The sequence below is a fragment of the Nuphar pumila genome, chromosome 2, assembly GCF_984573655.1.
Source record: "Nuphar pumila chromosome 2, dmNupPumi1.hap1.1, whole genome shotgun sequence".
Classification (NCBI taxonomy): Eukaryota; Viridiplantae; Streptophyta; class Magnoliopsida; order Nymphaeales; family Nymphaeaceae; genus Nuphar; species Nuphar pumila.
In genome coordinates, this window is record NC_143250.1 from 27,461,416 (window position 1) to 27,480,128 (window position 18,713).

An 18,713-nucleotide genomic window follows, 5' to 3' on the forward strand; every position below is an offset into this window, starting at 1 on the left:
AAAGTCAAACCAAAACCGCTCCCCCTAATTAATCCAATTAAGAGAAGTTTTAGAAAAAGAAGACTCTTTAATTGAGAGTTCTAATTTTTTTTTATAAAAGAGGAGCATAGGGGGGTCGACCCAGGATCTTTTCCTCTTCTTCTTCTTGCTCCCTCTCTCTCCTCCAACAGACTCTCCTTCCTCCATTGTTGCAGCCTCTCCAAGGTAAGTCATCGTCTCCTTTTCTTTTCTTTTCTTTTCTTTTATTTATTTTTTTATAAGCTTTTGCCATTGTCGCCCCCCTCTAAGCATGATCTCTTTTATTCTTTTCATTCGAGCTCCATGCTCCACGACCTAATACCATGATCCGCGGATCATCCATGACCGTTTTTATATTTTTGATCCATTTGAATCGTTAATGCTATGCTTAATATGCTAAACGCCCGAAAAAGATAAAGATTCGACCGTTCAATGGGTCGAATCCCTCTTATAGCGGCTAAATCAAATTCCAAAAATGTTTTCCCTGACTTTTTTTATTTTATTCATCATATTAATGTTTATTTTAATTACTCAATCATCAAAACTTGATTTGTTACCTTATTTGTATTTTTTAATGGTTTTTACATGCATAAATTAGGTTTATTCATGTGCTTTATTGATAATATACGTTCTTGATTCCGGGCATGCGGGAACGGCATTATTTTATGTGCATTTTTTTTGTCATTAAATTCTGATTTTTTTAGTGTTAAACCGTGCATATGTGAGAGACTTTCCATAAAAAATTTGGATTATTTTGGGTTATGTAACCTTGCTAAAAAAATCAAAAACCGAACTTTGATTCTTGTACCATGAAAACGCTACGTAGAATCAGGGACGGCTTGTCGAGGTGATATCTCCCACATCGAAGATCTGATCGACGATCCGTAAGTTGCAGTGTGTTCGTTAGGATGTTCGCTATATTCGGTGAAATTGTCATATTTTTCTATGATTGTTTGATATTTTTCCTCTGTCAGAAATCAAAATTTGTTTCTATCAGGCCGTTATGCATTATTCGAACCCTAGGCCAACTTACGTGAATCGTACCTCCCTAACCGAAGATCTGATTGACGATCCGTAAAAAGTCAGCGATTCAGCAGCATGTCTAGTTCTATCAGTATGATTTCTGTAATTTTTAAATATTGTCTGCCATTTTTAATTAAACCGAAATCAGACTTGTCTGTTCTGAAACCGTTACGTGTTTGCCGGAATCAAGCGTATATTGTCGGAATGATATCTCTCTAACCGGAGATGTTTTTTTCGATCTGTAAAAGGAAATATTTTTTGTCAGATGTCTAGTTTCTTCATGTAAAATTTTACAGTTTTTATTATTGTCCGATGCCTGATTCGTGCCCGCAGGAAAAATTGCATATTTTTATGTTTTTATTCAATTTTCATATCAAAATAATACCAAAAATATATTTCTTTGATTGCACCTTGGGGATATAAGATTTGGTATACTGGAATAAATAGGAATAGGAATGGAGTAGGGATTGTTATGAGTCGTGAGTTTATAGATAATGTAGTTGAGGTCCGTAGGAAGGGTGATAGGATTTTACTTATTAAATTAGTATTAGGTACGGATATTATTAATATTATTAGTGTTTATGCACCTCAAGTAGGTTTAGATGATTCCATTAGGCGTCAATTTTGGGAATATTTAGATGGAGTAGTACAAGGGATATCTTATGGAGAAAAGCTTTTCATCGGCGGTGACCTTAATGGACATGTAGGCATTAGGAGGGATGGATTTGAGAGTATCCATGGATGCTATGGTATAGGAGAAAGAAACGAAAGTGGAGAAAGGATTTTAACTTTTGGTTTGTCCTGTGGTATGATCTTAGCAAACACTTGGTTTAGGAAGAGGGAGTCTCACCTAGTAACATTTAAAAGTAGGGTTAATACGAGTCAGATAGATTTTTTCCTACTTAGAAAGAGAGATAGGGGTTGTTGCATCGATTGTAAGGTTATACCGGGAGAAAGTATAACTACACAACATAGAGTCTTAATTTTAGATCTTAGAATTAGACAATGTCGCAAAAGGGATAGACATAGGATCAGTGTTGTTAAAAACGTGTCTCAAGGCGCAAAAAGCACGCCTCGCCTCGAGGCGAGGCCCTTTTCGCCTTGAGGCGCACTTAAAAAGCGCAACACCGTTAAGGCGTACGCCTCATGCGCCTTGAGGCGTACGCCTTGAGGCGAGGCGAGCCACAAAGTGAGGCGCGCATTAAAAAACGGATGGCCCGGACCCGAGTTCGACCCGGATCCGGGCCCGTATTCTCGAAAGATCGAAGCGCCTGTGTCTTTAAAAAAGACTCAGGCGCTTCGGGGCGAGGGAAAGCCCTCGCCCCTTCTCTCTCCACTCTGTCCCCTCTCGTCCCCCGCCACTGCTGTCGCCGGCCACCACTCGCCGCCGGCCACCACCCGTAGCCGATCATCGTCGTGCGACCACTCGCCGCCGCCGTGCGACCACAGCCACCGACGTTTGACCACTCGGCTGCGACTCACAGTCGTGCCAGCGACTCACAGCCACTGTCGTGCTACCACTCGCCACCGCCACTACTGTCGCCGGCCACCACTCGCTGTCGGCGACCTCTGCGTTTTCCGATAACAATTTTCTGGGTTTATCACCTTGGGCAGGATGAAGTGGTTGCTCCGCTCCCTTGGCAACCCTCATCTCGAGTTTAAGGTGCCACTCGAGATCAGAGCACCACTATGTCTAGTGCTTCCAAAAGAAAGCTTTTTCCGATTACATCCAAAGGCTGATTTTTTCACTCACCCACATAACGATTGTGTCTTATGTTCTTCGCTTCATCGATGGAAATACATTGGCTCATTGTTGTCGCTAAGATTATTTCTTTCTCGAGAAATTGTTTGATATTTTTGAAGACCAATTTTCACCATATTGCATGCTAGGCTGCTTGAATCTTTATGTGCAATTGCTTGAAATTTCTATTTATGTTTGTTACAATAGTTGACATGAATTTGCTGAATTTCTCTCCCCTCCTTAAGCTCACTCATTTGATTCGTTGTGCGTTTAGGCTGTCCACATTTCTGGTACCAAGGGAAAAGGATCAACGGCCCAATTTATCTCTAGTATATTGATGGGACCTTTCTCTTTTACTGTTCTCTTGTTTGTAATGTTCAGTGGACTTCACCTTCCACTGTTCTTGCTTTTATGTTTCTGTGTTATTTCCTTTTGGTTTTTCCAACTGTAGCTATAGAAAAAGGCTCAAGTGGATGTTTATTGTTCTTTGCCATTTATGTTATATATTTCTTCTCTTCCATATAGGAAATAAATGTCTATTATGAGTTTATATCACAGTCACAAATATGGGTATCGGCTACACCTACGAGAGGCTATTTCTCGCAATATTATTGGTTTGGTGAAAAATCTTGGGAAAATATGGGGACTTAAAAAATAAAATAATAACAAAAATAAGTAATAATTCGTTGGTGTTTTATTTGTGTTTTTAAGGATATTTTTTGTCTTTTGTTGGTGCTTTTTTGTGATGGTATTCATTTCAATCGATGCAAAATTTGTTTGGAGTGCCTTGGAGTTGGTTGGTGTTTTCTTTTTGTTTTTGAGAAGAAATCTGGGATCCAAACCACCTCCACTCTATCTCTACTATGTGTGTGTGGCTATAAGTGTTGCATTAATGTTACTTTTACATGTTAGTCTCATATTTTTTTCATATTTATTTGAGATTTTTTATTTCGTGTTGGTTGGCGCTTCATCAATAAAGCATTTCTTATTTATTTATAATTTTAGATCATTTTTATAGTTTTTTTTAAGTTTAAAAAAAAAATTTGAGGCTTACGCTTTGTGCCTCGAGGCTTACGCTTTGCGCCTTGAGGCTTACGCCTCGCCTCAGATTTTGGTGGAGCGCCTCGCTACGCCTCAACGCTTTTCACAACACTGCATAGGATAGATCTTAGATTAAGTGGTGGGCACTGAAAGGAGCTAAACAAGGAATATTTATAGAGCAGGTAGTTAAGGAAGCTGATTGGTGTCTCGAGGAGGATTTAGAATCAATGTGGAATAAGATAGCGGGTGTGATGAGAAAGGTAGTTAAGGAGGTATTGGGTGAGTCTAAAGGCGGTGCACCGCTAGGTAAGGATACATCATGGTGGAACGAGGATGTCAAATTAGCTATTAAGGTTAAAAGAGAGTGTTATAGAAATCTAAGAGTCGTGATAATGAGATTTGGGAGAAGTATATGATAGCAAAGAAGGAAGCTAAAAAAGTAGTTCGAAACGCGAGGGATAAGGTATATAAGGAGGTTTATGACAAGTTCGATACCAAAGAGGGCGAGAAAGATATTTAGAGGTTTGCAAAGATGAGAGATAGGAAATCGAGGGATCTGTGTATGGTTAGATGTATCAAAGATTAAACACAAAGGGTTTTAGTCAAAGATGAGGAGATTAAGGAGAGATGAAAAGATTATTTTGATAAGCTATTTAATGGAAGTCATACTCAGGATCTCGAAGACTTCTCCGTTCCTTTTCATGAGATGAATCGTGACTTCATGCGCAAGATTCAAAAGAAAGAAATTGCAGAGGCTTTAAAGAAAATGATTTTCAAAAATTACCCAAGTTTCTTTCAGAAATTGATTTTCTCAAAACATCAAAATTCTTCAGAAATCGATTCTCCTTTTCTTCAGAAATATTTTCCAAATGCAATTCACGATTTTCAAAATATCGCATCATGCAATCAAGCTTCAATCTTTATTTTGGCTCAATTTTAATCAACAATTTTTTACCTTCGAATAGAAATGTTCAATTCTTTGTCGTTGCCAAGGGTCCGAGACTTCAAATCCCTCATCCAGGGTTTGCGTTTTGCAAATCATTTTATATCATTTCTTGTCATTTTGTGTCATTTCATTGCATTGCATGTCATTCTCGAGGTCCAGCACTCTGGTTTTTTCGAAATCTCCAATCAAAATTCGAGTTTTAAAACTGGCTTTCAAAATCAATTTCAAAGAAAAACTAGGTTTTAAATCAACATTTGTCATTTGGCCAACCCCAGGGCTTTGCATTTTCCATTTCAAAAATATTTTCTTCAGAAAAACAATCTGGATTCGTTTTGAACTCAAATTTTAATTTAATCTCAATTCTCGGATAAGACCCATCTAGGTGGTGTCACTTTCGGATCATTTCTTTCATTTGCATTTCTCAAATTTCAGAGTCCTAGTCGGATTAGGACTCCGTCTTTTACCTTTTAAACCTTTTTCAAAATTCCATTTTGATTTTAAACCAGGAGTAGCCTTGTCCATTCTCTTTCATTTTGGCCAAAATCTCAAAGTTCTAGTCGGACTAGGACTCTATTGCAGAATTTCAGTCGGATTAGGACTCTATCTTTCATTTTTATGTTTACCTATTTTCAAGAAAATCTTTGAAAATCTTTCGAGAGAAGTCAAAATTTTAGAGTTTTAGTCGAATTAGGACTTTTTTCTAGAGTTTCAGTTGGATTAGGACTCTAACTCTGACTTCATTTTTTAGAAAATCTTTTATAAACTTGTTCATTTATCTTTCAAAAATCAAATTTCAAAATTTTGGGATTATATTGTAGAGTTTCAAAATTTGAGGACTCTGACCCAGAGTTTCAGCCGGTTCAGAACTCTACTCTCATTTCATCTTTAATCTCTATTCCACTTGTCTTTTGAAAAATAAGCTCAATTATCAGAGTTTCGGTTGATTTAGAACTCTGTTTTAGAGTTTCAGTCGGATCAGGACTATAACTCTTATTTCAATTTTTATCGTATTTTCACTTGTTTTTAAGAAAATCTTCTAAAACCTTCTCACTTGTTTTCAGAAAAAACAAAAAATTTAGAGTTTCAAAATTTCAGGACTCTTTCCCAGAGTCCTAGTCGGGTTAGGATTCTATTCTGATTTTCATTTCTACTTTCATTTCCACTTGTTTTAAAATCTTTTCACCTATCTTTCAAAAATTAATCCCGTTTGCAGAGTTCTAGTTGATTTAGGACTCTATTTCAGAGTTTCGGTTGATTTAGGACTCTAACCCTGACTGCATTTTTCAGTTCATTTTCATTAGTTTTGAGAAAACGTTCAAAAATCTCTTCGTTCGTCTTTCAAAAACCCAAATTTCAGAGTTTCAAAATTTTAGGACTCAAGTCAAGAGTTTCAGTTGGTTTAGGACTCTAATCCTTCGCCTCATTTTAATCTCTTCTTAAAACCCTTTATTTCAAAAACTTGATTTTCAAACCAGTTTTCAACTTTCTTCAAGCGGGACCCACCTTGTAGTGGTGCAAACCCTAATTTTTCCACTTTTGTTCAAATTCATAGCATTTTCACATTTTACTTATTTTAAAAATACAAAAATATTAGTAAAGTCTAGGTGTCTTTCTGAAATTTTGAGACAAATCGTTTTAACCCTTTTATTTTTAAAAGTTTTAAAATAGTTTTCTAAAAAAACCAAATGGGGCCCACCTAGGTGGCGCCACATTTGAAAGTATTTTGGTTGGCTTAGGATTTAGTTAGTGTTCTACCTAGATTAGAAGTGTAAAAAAAGCCAAAATCGATTTTAAAATTCCTCCTTTATTTTGATAGTTTAAAACATCATTTTTAAAACTTGTAAATAGAGTTTTTAAAACCAAATGTGGGCCCACAGGGGGTGGCACCACATTTGAGATTATTTTAAACAACTAGGACTCAATTAGGTCTAATTAGGAGGGTTGAAAAGTCAAACCAAAACCGCTCCCCCTAATTAATCCAATTAAGAGAAGTTTTAGAAAAAGAAGACTCTTTAATTGAGAGTTCTAATTTTTTTTTATAAAAGAGGGGCATAGGGGGGTCGACCCAGGATCTTTTCCTCTTCTTCTTCTTGCTTCCTCTCTCTCCTCCAGCAGACTCTCCTTCCTCCATTGTTGCAGCCTCTCCAAGGTAAGTCATCGTCTCCTTTTCTTTTCTTTTCTTTTCTTTTATTTATTTTTTTATAAGCTTTTGCCATTGTCGCCCCCCTCTAAGCATGATCTCTTTTATTCTTTTCATTCGAGCTCCATGCTCCACGACCTAATACCATGATCCACGGATCATCCATGGCCGTTTTTATATTTTTGATCCATTGGAATCCGTTAATGTTATCTTAATATGCTAAACGCCCGAAAAAAATCAAGATTCGACCGTTCAATGGGTCGAATCCCTCTTATAGCGGCTAAATCAAATTCCAAAAATGCTTTCCCTGACTTTTTTTATTTTATTCATCATATTAATGTTTATTTTAATTACTCAATCATCAAAACTTGATTTGTTACCTTATTTGTATTTTTTAATGGTTTTTACATGCATAAATTAGGTTTATTCATGTGCTTTATTGATAATATACGTTCTTGATTCCGGGTATGCGGGAACGGCGTTATTTTATGTGCGTTTTTTTGTCATTAAATTCTGATTTTTTTAGGGTTAAACCGTGCATGTGTGAGTGACTTTCCATAAAAAAATTGGATTATTTTGGGTTCTGTAACCCTGCTAAAAAAATCAAAAACCGAACTTTGATTCTTGTACCATGAAAACGCTACGTAGAATCAAGGATGGCTTGTCGAGGTAATATCTCTCACATCGGAGATCTGATCGACGATCCGTAAGTTGCAGTGTGTTCGTTAGGATGTCCACTATATTCGGTGAAATTTTTATATTTTCTATGATTGTTTGATATTTTTCCTCTGTCAAAAATCAGAATCTGCTTCTATCAGGCCGTTATGCATTATTCGAACCCTAGGCCAACTTACGTGAATCGTACCTTCCTAACCGAAGATTCGATTGACGATCCATAAAAAGTCACGGATTTAGCAGCATGTCTAGTTCTATCAGTGTAATTTTTGAATACCGTCTGCCATTTTTAATTAAACCGAAATCAGAACTGACTGTTCTGGAACCGTTACGTGTTCGCCGGAATCAAGCGTATATTACCGGAATGATATCTCCCTAACCGGAGATGCTTTTTTCGATCTGTAAAAGGAAATATTTTTGTTCAGATGTCTAGTTTCTTCATATAAAATTTTACAGTTTGTCATTGCTGGCTGATGCCTTATTCGGGTCTGACACTGTGATAGCTACATGCCCACGGGCAAAATTGCATATTTTTATGTTTTTATTCAATTTTCATATCAAAATAATACCAAAATATATATTTCTTTGATTGCACTTTAATTTTAGAGTTATTAGAAGTGTCCATGTCGATTTTTGTGAATTTTGGAATTCTTTTGATGCATTATTTAGTCAAATTATAAAAACAGGATGCCCACGGAGTCCCGATTGAACTGAAACACGGGCAAAAATTGATATTTTTATGATATTCCGATTTTTTCATGAAAAGTTTTATATTTTTAGGGTTTGATCATGTTCATAATCATGCTAGGGTATTCCACACCCGATTTGGTGTTGATTTGAATTTGTTTGATCCCTGAATTAAAAGTTTAAAAAAAAATCTGAAAACCCTGATTTCAAGGCCATAGTCTTGTTTTCAGGGGCATTTTTGTCATTTTTTCCAAAATTCTGAATTTCAAAGTTGTTAAGCTTTATTATTTCTTCAATTTTGCATCATCTTTTATTATGTTTATCTCAGGAAAGCATGAAAAAAAGCTTATATCCAGATAAAGCCAACAATTTTCATATATTGCTGGATAAATCTCGTAAATCCGACATTTGTCCACTAATAAGTTTGCTAATTTTGCAAGGACATTCAAGAGTGTATTTTCTTTTATTTCCTTTTCCTTTTTTATGTAAATTGTAATTGTAAATTTGGAATAAGAATTTAATTTCTTGTTTAAAATAGGGTTGTATTACATATAGTTTTATTTTAAATAATATCAATGTGTGATGGATGATGATTCATGCATATTCAAATCTATCGTGGTTTACAGGAATGGCACGTGCACTAGTTTCTAAGAAGTTAATAGACTCGATTGAGTTCGTATTTGTGGTCATAGTTAGAATACAAACAATATCCAGATTTATCTTCTTTTAAGCCACAAACAACCTACACTCTTAAAGCTATCTTCAAAAATCATTGCATTTTCTCAAAAGTTTTCTAAATATTTACTCTTTTTAGAATCAAATGAGATATATTCAATATGTATTCGTGATCATAGTCAGGGATATGTAAAGAATTTATTTCATCTAAATTCTATAAGGCACAGAAAATTCTTTTTATCAAAGATTTTTCATAAATTCTTCAGAAAATATTTTTGCAAGTTGCATTCATGCATCATTTAGGTTTAGAGTGCATCATGAAAAGAATTTCATAGGGCCACACACCCATCCCTTTTTTCAATTTCATTTTAGAAAAATGGATTTTCTCAAAAATTACCCAAGTTTCTTTCAGAAATTGATTTTCTCAAAACATCAAAATTCTTCAGAAATCGATTCTCCTTTTCTTTAAAAATATTTTCCAAATGCAATTCACGATTTTCAAAGTAGCTCCTTCTTCCAAGAATTTTCTAATTATTCTAAGCAAACATCATGTTTTTCAATCAGCATTTTCTGAAATCTATAGCACATGTCTGATTGTCTGTGCATTTAGGAAATAGAACATTGATTTAGACAAGTTGAGAAAAGCAAAGCACATGATTGATCCTTGGTTCGATTACCCCTAGTTATGGTGCCAGAAGCGGTTGAACCTCGTACCGATAGGCGAGCCCCATTCCTCAAAAATTTTTCGCATTTTAAAATAGAGGCGAGTTATTTTCAAAATCTTTTTCAAATGTCAGTTTGACTTGCAAAAGTAAAATTTTGCAATGATAACAACCGGGGACAAACAGGGCCCTGCCCCACCTTGCCTCGTTTAGACCGGGGATGGAGGACATGAAACAAGGATGGAGGCAGGGATGGAGGTTAAAATATAAACCCGTGCAGGGATGGAGGTGGGGATAGAGGGCAGAATTTTAAGACGAGGCGGGGGCAGAGACTTTGTCCCCCTCCCCGGTCCACTGTCATCCCTACCCAAGGTTCGCGACTTGTTCTTGCCAAACATTGTTTCCGCTGAACTATCATTTTCAACTCTGAAAAAGAATTGATTGTTAAAATTTCAAATTTTTCCTAAAATTTACAAATTCAGGATTTTGGAGTGTTATAGCTTTGGTATCAGAGCCACAAATAATAGAGTGATTCTTAATCATTTGACATCCGCATCATGCTATATGTATTTCTTTGTCTGAATTATTATCCATATGATAACATCATGAAACGTATTATGACTTAGAAATACTGAAAGATGTTATATTATTTTGAGTAGATGTCTAACAACGAGCCTGTCTAGACACACACACACGACATTCGTATGAGGACTGCCTATGTTGAAAAGGCGAACCCCGAAGCAATCCATGAAAAAATGGCTAATAGGGAAAGAGCACGTAGGACCTGTGACCGCTCAATGAGGGGTAGAGGGTCCATTATGGGAAATCAAGGATATCTGATGTCCTAGTCAAACTATTGGGTCACCAAACCACCTTCACCTATCTTTAGGGAGCCTTATGGACTCGTACTCTGTTTTCCTTACCAAGCACCGATAGTTGTGGTATGGGCTGCAGTGCACTTTAGGGAAGGTGGTCATATCCCGTCCCATGTGCTGGTTGGTCAAGAAAATACTATATAATAATATTGTCTTGTTTGTCGTGAATGCTTTATCAAATCCTGACTTAATCATCCTTTGGTGCAAATAAAGGATGATGCGACGTACGAACGACGAATCACCTGACGAATGGTCTCAACAATAGGGATTCATCATGGATTCCCTCAACACCTTGGCCAACGTCACTAAGAGGAGCCAAGTATGTACTCTGCGAGATCGGGTTGTAACCGCGGGGACAAACCATCATCAGAACGTAAAATTTCTTAAAGTTAGACCCCCTGACCTTCGTTGGCAAGGCCGATCTAGAGCTCGCTGAGAGCTGGGACGAGGACACCGAGGGAGCTTTCCAAGTGTTGTTTGTGCTTGATAAGAAAAAGACAAATTTCAGCACATACCAGCTCAAGGATAATGCTTGTAAATGGTGGGATACGAGCCGAGGTATCCGTTTTCCCAGAGCGAAAGTTGTCCCCTAGGAGACAATTCACAAGCTACTTGCCCAAGTTGAGAAAGTGGCTCATAAGTTTGCAAGCTTGCTGAAGGAAGAAAACAAAGAAAAATTATATATCAAAGCAAAGTTACAAGGACCATCCAAATCATGACTTGGCTATCATGCACAAATGTACAAAAATACAACATAAGATGATTGATGTTGGTTGTAGAAGCTCTTTCTAAAAAGATGCACCGTTTGATCAAATATTATGCTCCTACCAATTAAAAAACACCAATAAATCTTGATATGCCACCTGTTGTAACTCAACTATTGAAAGAAGACTATGCATGAAACAAGGAATATTGCTTACAAAGATTGTCTTCAAGAAGTTTTTTATTATTGGTACCAACATCGAGCATGACTGGCAATATCTGTCATGGAAAGCAAAGAATAGTTAGGAGTGAGGAAACACAAGTTGTAGATTATAAGGCATATAGCTGAACATGCATGAGTTCTAAGAGAAACTCTCAAGTTTTGAAACAAGCTATTACATATTACTAACGATTGAAAGATGGTTTGACCCATATGGACACTATGGTCATGGAAAACCTTATTTGCATGTGATATAGAAGCATATTTGATATGTTTTTGTTATCCTCTAGGCAATAGTGTGAATATATATATTTAAAAAAAAAAAGCAAAACCGGATATTGTCCAGTACATACCTTCTGTGGATTGATGCCAGCAGCAGCTACATACATGTCAAGCTTTCCAATAGGTATACCAATCCCCTGAACTCCAAGATCTCCAAGGCCAAGGATACGACTGCCATCTGTGATCACTATCATGTCCACCTGCAGTTCACAAGGCAAATCATGCAATACCACTTTTCCAACTCAATCCAACTAAAATAAACTGGCATAACAAGGAATGAGTAAGATCATCTTGAAGGTGGGGGTGAGAGAAAGAGATAAAAAATAGTATCCCTCCAGGATAAACAAAGATGCAACACACTTTCTTTAACTGAAAGAGCTATGACTATTGAAATATCATGAAAATGTGATCCGCCAATATTTCCTATCGTATCCATTTAACAAGTATCTGACCTTTCTTCCAGTCAAAGATCTTGTTGCCTTAATCTCCCTAAGCATTCTACTTCCACTAACAATGTGGAACAAACTATCTTTGATTTGCCTATCAGATATTCCGCAGTGGTGAAGTTGAGAGATGGCAGAATTGTGCAACACTATATTTGAGCATTCAAAAAATTGACTTAAATACCATAAAATTTTCATTATTTTGTTCTCATTGTTAAAATGTATTGTATAATATATATATATATATATATATATATATATATATATATTATACAATACATTTTAACACTCATTACGTGATCTGTCCCTATTTCCTTAGGCATTTAATAAGTAATCTTGCCTTTTCTTAGTACTGCTTCCAATGAATATTGGGTTTCTTAAATCAGATAGTAAATCAGGGCAGAGCAAAACCAGCATCTCCTTGTGCTGATAATTTCCCTTCTCGGAGGGAACAGCCAGGCTCTACAATGTAAAATACTCTAACTCTAAGTTCCATCTTGTTTCAATATACTCTCATGATCCAATCATCTCATTTGATTCATCACCATGCATAGGTTACCTGGCCGGATCGGGTGCAATCACATGGCACAAAATTTGTGCATTAAGCACCTGATCGCCCTCCATCAGGCCTTGGGCCCCACAACTGACAGGCCTGTCCTCAAGATGGAGGGTGATCAGATGCTTAATGCACAAATATTTGTGCAATCATATTGCACCTGATCTTTTCACCAATTAACATGACAAACCTAACAATCGTATTAACACTACCAATAGGATGTTCGGCTGCTAGCATCACAAACTATGTCAAACTGAAACTTTATTTAGCATGCATGATCTATATCAAGATGGCACTGCACCGAACACACAATGACACTTAATTTGCACAGTCGAACCTATGTTGGACACAGACAAAACTGTGTCCCTAACTTCATTTTTTTTTTGTGTGTTATTAATCATTTACTTTGTATTTACTTGTGTCTTTTAAAAATTTTTGTTGATCACATTATTTCACTTTCAAGTTGGATTTATTATTTAATGCTTTTAATCATAATGCAGTAGAATTATATATAAAAAGTGCCCATGTCCTCATGTCCTAGATTTACAAAACTCCCATGTCATCATAAGTGTCCATGCTGTGTTCTGTAACTGTGTTGAAGTCGATGTGACATAGATCACAAACCTAGCAAGGTCCACTGGTGGATTTACAACTTTGCATCTTTACAAACTCGAAGCACCCTAAAGTAAGAAACCCTATCCTTTGTCATATCAAAGTTTAATTGTAATGTTGACAAGTTCAGTTGTAGAAAAATAGCAAAATTTCTTTTGATCATGATATATTAAACCATATCTTGCCAACTTTTTTGGCTAAAGATTGATTAGTGTAGAGACACCATGATACAGACATGAAACATGAAACAGATTCTACAGTTAGTATATGTTTTGCTGAGCAGCAATCATGATACTGATTTGTACTGTGTTTGGAGATGGCTTGTCAATCAGACTTTTATCCTGTTACAGCTTTTCGTTTCAGTAAAATCGCTATCTCTGAGCTTGACAGAGATGAGTATTTAAAGAAAGACTCCCAGAACACATAATATCTAGACTTGCCCATGGGCCATAAAAATGAGATATAAAATGTCTTCATATTATAAATGCATCCAAGAAGTCTAAAAGAAGCCAATTAATGAATCTAGACTGGATATCTCATATCCAGAAATAAACAACATTATCATTTTATCTGCAACAAAGGCAGTCTAGCATCCAAAAAACAAGTATGTATTTACTTATATAAGCAACAATTGCCTATTGTGTATGCACAGAGGTATATAAACTCACACAAGTAGCACGTACCTGTTCGGAAGGCCAATTATAAATCATGGACATCATTTCTCCCTTGTCCTTTGCACTGAAATACATTCCACGTGGACGTCTAAACAAGCCTCCATAGTTTTGGCAGACTAATCCCACCGTCGGTGTATAAATTATTGGAGCAAAGTCTTTGATGTTATCAATAAGCACCTACAACAGATAATATAATAATTGTTTTATAAGAACATTTACAAGTTTAGAATGACTGCTAATTGTGTAAATTAGTCCCCAAGTTGCTTCATGGGGGACCTCATATCAAACATACCCTATAGTACAGTGTCTCATTCCTATCATGTAGTCTGTTCAAGATCCTCCACTTTGCTAAGGCAGTCACATCAGCAGGTTCACCCAGAGTATTATGCTCCAAGGATCTAAATGATACCACTACAAAGAAAGAAAATGTTAAACCTGAAAAATTTCTTTCCAAGGATAAAGGAGAAAAATGAAACTAACAAGATCTCATCAAAGAGACATGACTTGGGCAGACAATCCAGGCAAACAATAAGATAATAGTATATACAGAGAAAAGATAATGCACATATGTAAAACTGGTCTTCAAGAAGAAACAAAATGAGTTTAGCATCACTTGGGCAGACAATCCAGACAAACAGCAGATGAAAAAAAGATAATAGTATATACAAAGAACAGATAATTGCACACACATAAGACTGATTTCCAAGAAGAAACAAAATGAGTTTGTATAAAGCAAAAAAAGTTAATTTATTTTTAATTTATTTACGCAACATACTGCAACTCTGTCAATATAGTGTTGCCAATAATCACCAATAAAACTTTGTTTAGGACTCCTTAGGTCACTTCCACCTAGTGCTAATGGATTCCAAGGTTTCATTTTTCTTTTCCTTTTTTCCCTTTCTCCAGTCTTTGTTAAGGATCCCTTATTATATGTGTTTCTATAAAGGTTTGGAGTTTTATTTTGACCCCTTAAGATCCCACATTCCCAGACACATGCTCACACCCTTCAATAGATGGTTCTATGTTTCCATTCACATCATTAATAAGTTCATCAGAATTTATAATATAATATTTCTTCTGAATCCTGTCATATTCTCTTTTTTCACCAAGTTGCAACCCTCATCCCAATAATTCATTTGTGATTGGATGCCATCACCATCAACAGTTGTCTTTGCATGGCTGGTTTCTCTTGAAAATATCTGATTCAATTGAAGCCCGAAAAAAAAAGATTTTCATTGGCCAGCAGATGCCCAATATGCTGCAAGGAGGAAGAATCACCTTCTCAACTATCCTAGAATTGTAGTTTCTTCCAGCATTTTACTCAGGAAGCCTGGGTAGGGAAAAATATGTCTGATGTAACTTTACAGGAAACCAATTTGAGGAGTACAATACTGAATACCAGAATGAGAGCAAAAGAAAAGGTTCACAATTTGGAGTTGTTGGCGGTTGGGAGACTTCACTGCAACCCTAGAATTTTTAAAAAGTTGTATACATTACAATGTCATCCTGGTTCATGGGGAAATAAAAAGAGACCCTCAGTTTTTTATGAAACTCAAGTGGGAGGTATTGGATTTATCTTTGGATCAGGACCAGGGTTGCATGATGAGCCAAGCAAGCTCAGGATCGACCCATTTAAGCTCGGCTCGAACTTGTCCAGGTAAATAAACGATCAAGAGCTCAAGCTTGGATGAGTAAACAAGTCGAGCTTCATCAGGCAGTCATGATCAGTTAGGCTCAACTAGCCCAATTAAGCTCGGCTCATATGGTTGTATAAGAATAGGGTTCTAGGAAATGTATAATTTTTGCTGAACTGTAAACAGAAAAATAAGTCTTATCCAGATGGTAAGATGTTAGTCTGTGATGTGAGAGGTGCTGGGTTTGAATTCCACACTTTCCACATTTCAACATTTGTATTATTTAACAGGTTCATCTCAAGCTGAGCTGAGCTTGATCTCGAACCCGACTCAAGCCGGTCTCGGACAGGAGTTGTTCAAGCTTGGCTGAAGCTTGAGACAAGCTCGAACATCAATTTTTTCACGACCTGAGCCAGCCCAAGATCAGATCATGCTCAGGCCCTAAGCAAGATTGCTAGAGTGTTGTTCATAACTTAATATGCAGTCTTATCTTTACTGTTTCTTTTATGTTATGACTATTTGATTTGTCTATTCAATGACTCTTATGTCATTCCTTACCATTTTAATAAATTTATCTTATTTCCTTCAAAAAATCTTCCCAATCATTACAAAATTAGCCTAATATTTAATATTCAGGTATTTTTGTTGAAAATGTATGTCAGAATGGTAAACAACATTGATTAACACAAACTGGGACATTAGAAAATTGAAGGGTGTGCCAAGACTCAAGATTCACCAACACAGTTGCAAAAGAATACACCTCGTTAGGAATTAAGCCAGCCTAAACTACTTGATGCTCCATAAACAGGGCCCCTTTTTACAGTTCACATGTAAATCCTGTGAATTCAAACTCAAACAAAATTATTCTCAAGGTTAATCACCATGTGATATTTTCTTCATTTTTTTATGTGCTCAACTATTATAAAGTGATTATTGCACCAATGATGAACATCAGCATAAACAACCCAGCGACATTATCACAAGTCTAGGTCAAAAAACAATAGCATCAAATATAAAAGATGAAAATAAATTGAAAAGCATATCAAGATTGGAAGATGCATTCACAACTCACAAGTATAAATATACCTATAAGGATAAGAAATTCATGAAACAGAAGCAAATATTGAAAAGAATACAAACTGCTTAGACTCACTAAAGCGATCATATTGTTGCTCAAATGAGATCACACGAGGCGGGAGGAGCCCACGGAGACCAAGTCTATCTCTTTCTGTCAAAGGAAATCCTGTATCCTAGCCAAACAAAATCTCGTATCAGATCAAAGGGCGTAATTTGCTGCAGCATCCTAAATTACAAAAAGAAATTAATACTTCAGCAACAAATGTGTTGTTGCCAACTCTTCCAAATAAGCATAAAAGAATGCAATCAATTAGGGACAAAAAAAAAAGTGCACCAATTGGTAAAAAGAAAGGGTGCACAGCAGTTATTAAGGTTACAAAATCTTGAGATTTGTAGAATCTCATTACCTTGGGAAAGAATAGGGAAAATTAGCAAATACAAAATTAAAATAATGACTCCTAATTATAGTTCATAAAATTCTAAGGGATAAATTCAAACAAAAGTGCATTTGAATAAACAATTCTGAAAAAAACTTTTGATATTGCCAATCACTTTAACAGAATTTACAAGCACAAATCTATAAAATTTCATACCTGCATTTCTCAAAATTGCCCAGGCACGTAGAAAAACTGAAACTCTTAGTAACACAACTTATACAAGTTTGAAATTGATGAAATCAAATGAGAAGCACGAATCTTTTAAAACATACAAAAGCAAAAACCCTGTAATGCACCTCAGATCCATTACAATCCTACAGAACTCCGCAATTGCAAAATCACAATGTGACATTCAACAACTTAAATTTAACTAATAACAATTAAAAATCACAACCGGCACGTAAACTGTTAATTAAAAGCAATCCATCCAGGACCAAACAAAAACTTTAGAAGAATACAGAAAACAAAAAAATCCAGAATTCTTCCATTGCAGAACTCAATTTTTTTATAAACGACTATAAACGCAAAGATTAAACCCTTCATGCAGAAAATTCAAAAAAAAAACCGTGTTTAACTCGAGAACATATTGAAAATCCTAACCTAATATGTGTAAAAGCAACCGATCTCGTGCTAAACAGTATGAAAAAAGAAAATAACTAACAAATCTTCCATGGTGAAGCTGGAATTTTCGAAAACCAAGAACGAAAGGGACGATGAAGCGATTTAAGTGGAACTTTTTGCAAATCTTTCAACATATGAAAAGATTCCAAAGTAATCCGTGCAGAAAACGATCTTCGATCGATGAATTGAGTGCATATTTCCTCCCGATTCACAGATCGTCGGAAAAACACAGACTTAGAGCAACCCGAAACCACGAAAGAGAGAGAGAGAGAGAGAGAGAGAGAAAAGCCTAATTCGCTACCTTATTGAACCAGGGATCGTGAAGAATATCGGCCCCTCGCTTGTGCACAATACAAGGGCCCGGGGCGGCCGCCGAGAAGAAGCGACCCTGCCGCGCTGTCATGGCGGATCTGCGAACGACGCTCCACATTTTTCCCTGGAGAGAGCGAGAGAAAAAGGGACCAAGAAAAAGAGAAAGAAACGGGAATAAGAGAAAAAAAAATAATTGAGGGAAGAATCAGAGTGAGTGAAACGAGAGAGTTGGGGCCTAGCCCGTCCTTCGTTCATATATCGGTGGACGTACCCACCTGTGTCGGTTTCGGGAACAGGTACCGCCCGAGTGTTGGGAGCGTTTGGAGATATAGGTGGCTGCCCGGCGTCGTTGGGGAATTTGCCCGGAAATGAACGGGCAGGGTGATAAATTCTTCGATGGGTTGCAGGTTGTCGTTCTACCATCGGTTCACAACAAATTAACGGAAATGCCATCCCCCAATAGCTCACCTGCCGGTGCTCGGGGTGTAAGAGGTCGCCGGATGGCTAGACTTGACGCGTCCGATTGAGGTTTCACTCATCCCTCAAGTGTGGGCGTATGTTCAAAATTAAAACCGGAATGCGACTTCAAGACATATCGATAAATGCCATGGTCTATGCGACTTGCAGGTGTTCAGCGTTCTCCTCAACCTATGGATACCC

General features: G+C 36.7%; 1 protein-coding gene across 7 annotated transcripts in view; it reads right to left on the minus strand.

Moving 5' to 3' along the window:
- NAD-ME2 (NAD-dependent malic enzyme 2) overlaps positions 1-18,511 on the minus strand; it is a 192,367-nt gene extending 173,856 nt beyond the window's left edge. For 5 of the 7 annotated variants that reach the window (XM_089995502.1, XM_089995503.1, XM_089995498.1 and 2 more), the window contains exons 1-7: positions 18,329-18,511; positions 18,043-18,177; positions 16,760-16,856; positions 14,265-14,383; positions 13,982-14,149; positions 11,759-11,887; positions 11,404-11,464 (exon numbers count right to left, since the gene is read on the minus strand). In XM_089995502.1, coding sequence (XP_089851628.1) covers positions 11,404-11,464; positions 11,759-11,887; positions 13,982-14,149; positions 14,265-14,383; positions 16,760-16,856; positions 18,043-18,171 — 703 coding nt within the window. In that variant the 5' untranslated portion in view covers positions 18,172-18,177; positions 18,329-18,511. Of the gene's footprint in view, positions 1-11,403; positions 11,465-11,758; positions 11,888-13,981; positions 14,150-14,264; positions 14,384-16,759; positions 16,857-18,042; positions 18,274-18,324 lie in introns of those variants that run through there. The other 2 variants (XM_089995500.1, XM_089995499.1) reach the window with 2 other exon arrangements.
- Between the last annotated feature and the right edge of the window lie 202 nt (positions 18,512-18,713).